General features: G+C 45.4%; 2 protein-coding genes across 2 annotated transcripts; one reads left to right on the plus strand and one right to left on the minus strand.

Annotated features, from left to right (window-relative positions):
- Positions 1–397: 397 nt before the first annotated feature.
- On the plus strand, positions 398–1,169 carry BP5553_01699 (uncharacterized protein; the record flags this gene model as incomplete). The annotated part of the gene is made up of 2 exons (XM_032010322.1): positions 398–549; positions 650–1,169. 2 exons carry the CDS (start codon positions 398–400, stop codon positions 1,167–1,169), a joined length of 672 nt encoding a protein of 223 aa, XP_031874376.1.
- Positions 1,170–2,204: 1,035 nt separating this feature from the next.
- BP5553_01700 (uncharacterized protein) lies at positions 2,205–2,825 on the minus strand (the record flags this gene model as incomplete). The annotated part of the gene is made up of 1 exon (XM_032010323.1): positions 2,205–2,825. The coding sequence occupies one exon, from the start codon at positions 2,823–2,825 to the stop codon at positions 2,205–2,207; it is 621 nt and encodes a 206-aa protein (XP_031874377.1).
- Between the last annotated feature and the right edge of the window lie 303 nt (positions 2,826–3,128).

Raw genomic sequence — 3,128 nt, forward strand, 5'->3', positions numbered from 1 at the left:
AGGTTATGATTAAAGGGAGCTTGAGGTTGAACGGAGCTTGACGTGAGGTTGAGGTTAAAGCTACCTACATAGATTTAAAATTTAGTGAAGAAGCAAGTACTACCTTTGGCCTTCGACCTTTTGTCGTTTGGGCGGTCCGCGTATGGAGAACAAACAAGGCAGTACTAGCGCAGGGGAAGGCGGACGCGTATAGTGATATTCCAAGCGCGCGTTTCTCAGACCTCAACAGGCCATCGCCAGATCCAACCTACCAAGCTCAATTCACCTGACAGCTGGAATCTTCACTATCAACAAGCCACCTTACTTCTCTTAATCCATCCACAGAGCCCTCTTGAAGACAGTGTTCTTCCGCATCGGTGAGCTCCAAAGCCACCTTATTGACCTTGTAGCAGCCGCAATGAAGCTACCACCGCCAGATAAGGACATCTCCAAGACGGATCTCTGGCCAACCGCTCCTCCAGGCACAGAAAGCTTGTCCCATCGCATCATAGAAGCTAGGACCGATATTCTCCTCGCCATGATCCAAGAAATCCGACTCGACACTGCAAGGTAGGTAGACGATCTCCAGCTGCCTTGACTGGAATCAAGGTCCTCGATTCCAGCTAGATTCCTTGATGTATCTCTCTCAACTAACCTTACTCATCGATAGCATTAAGACACTACTGGTATCTCAACAACGCCGTCGCTCAAGCGCTGGTACTCCGGCAAATCCATCAGATCTAAATGAGGCCTACGGCGAGCATATGTCTACCCTCGATGATGCTGAGCGAGCCCAAATCATCCAAAACCTGGTCGAAACTACGACTCTCACTGAAGCTATCCAGTTTGCCTTGACGCTGTACATGGAGAAGAACAAGGCGATCTACGCAAGAAGATGCAAGGGTACGATCATGGGCGGCGAAGCTGTGAAAGATCTCATCTCCAAGCACTGCATGTCGCTCGAGGAAGAGGAGCGCAAGCAGCTGGATGACTGGGACCAGAACAAATGGTCTGGCTCGTTCCTTGACGCGCAAAGAAGGATGAAGAAGAAGGGTGACAAGCAAGTGGGCGAGAAGGCGAAGGAGAAGGAGAATACAGAAGCGGAAGCGGAAGTGGTAGGAGAGACATCTCGACAGGCAAGTAAGCGTCGGCGTCAACAGATCAGCGATAGCGAAGACGAGGAGATATAACGAGGAAATCGAAGTTATGATCACTCACTCACTGTAAATAGAATGCCGAATCAGAAATCTTGTGTTGTTAATCCGGGTGGTGGTTTTGTTAGTTCGTTATACTGAAGTGCTACTCAGGGGGTGATGATGATGATGATGGTGATGATGATGAATCTCATGGATTAAATCAGGAGCTAGTACTCAGTCTAGAATTATCAAGGACAGATGACATATATCTTGCGGGGCCTTTGTGCAGTACTAGAGCAACGAACTAGTACGAAGAATCTTCGCACTTGCTGTACATGCATGCTTTATGAATCTCGCTTAACAATTGTTAGTAGTCAGAGTCCCAAGTGCTACTTGCCACGTAGGCACTTCTCCATGCACTACTACTCGCCACTTACTAATATACTTACGATTTTGCCTCTATTACGATAGTAAATTGTATATATATATTATATGTAAACTGAATCGTCGGCTATTATTACTCCTTATAGTAATTAGTGGATGTCGCGATACTGAAGAAACTTAGCTATTACCCAGATACTACCGGACTTGTTTCATCTCTCTAGTAGTATAGTGAAGTACCCCGTGGATCAGGTAAGGTACTGTACCTTGTGTAGTGCCTCGTGTAGTAATATACCACGTGCGGTGATGTACCTTGTATAGTAGTATACCCTCATATAGTGATATACATCGTGTAGTGAGACTTTACTTAAAGTAAAGTTTAGTAAATTTTCAAACAGGCTGTATCGTATAAAGAGCCTCGAAGTCCCGAGGACTTAGAAAAATGTAGAGAAGAGAGGAAAGAAGACGTAAATTAAGTGCTTAGTAGTACCTAGGGCCGCATGTAATACGATACCTCACGAGTCACAACCACGCAGGCTTATTACTAACTAATCGTGATCTATCAATAAGTAAAAGCAAATTATAAGATACGGGTAAATATAGAATAAACTTATAGAGTAGAATAAGCTCATAACTAAATAACTCTATTAACTCAATGTTCTTGTAAAGAATCCCATCCATCGCTATTTTCTATACCACCATCCATCCCTAATCGAAGCGTGGATTATTATAACGAGGTCTTTTTGCGCATGGGCTGTCCTGATCTTCACCACGAGGCCAATTGACGGGCGAGGATCCAGATGGGGGACGTGATTGATCATACCCAATGACAGGAAAAGGCGGGGGACTAATTTCTCGACGAATCTCACTAGAATAACCTGATCGGTGGTTGACGTGTCGAGGAATGGCTGGCTGCCTCTGCCAAGGCTGTTGCTTTCTAAGAACTCGATCCGTTTCTGCTTCTTCGGCATCTCTAATCTCATGTCGGATCACTTCTTGATACTTTAATGATCTCTCAATATCGTCTTGTGTACTCGCAACCACCGAAAGTGGTCCGACCTTCCTTACAAAGTCATTAAACCCACGAGTCTCGACTAGTAGTTGCCTTGAATCATGAGGATCACCCATGAAGATTTGGCGAGCATTGGCAATAGCTGGGTTCTTTGCAATAATATCTGATCTCTTCTTCCACTTACTGATCTCTCGTGCAAGATCCGGGTCTGTGATATGGCTGCTCACACGGGAAAATAGCGTGCTTGCATCAGAAGCATCATTAAGTAACGTTGATGTCACTCCGATCAAGTTAATAGACGCTCGGTACATGTCCATGTCGACCAACGGAAGGGTTTTCTGAGTCGCCTGATTAATAGCGGCTGGTGGAAGTGAAGGACTCGATATGACAAGCGGTCGATCTCGACTTTGGCCTGACCCGTTAGGAAGGGGAATAACTGCAGATCTTCCAGTAGGCAAAGGAGTCGATGAGGTAGCGTTTGACGACGATCTGATGACTTGTGATGAAATGGCTAGTTTCGATGAAGATGCTGTGGGTTCTAATGAAATGTCTGGTTTGGATAAGGATGCCGTGGCTTTTGATGAAGTTGCTGGTTTTGATGATGATGCCGTGGGTTCTGA

This window comes from Venustampulla echinocandica (genome assembly GCF_003357145.1).
Source record: "Venustampulla echinocandica strain BP 5553 chromosome Unknown scaffold_0, whole genome shotgun sequence".
Taxonomy (NCBI): domain Eukaryota; kingdom Fungi; phylum Ascomycota; class Leotiomycetes; order Helotiales; family Pleuroascaceae; genus Venustampulla; species Venustampulla echinocandica.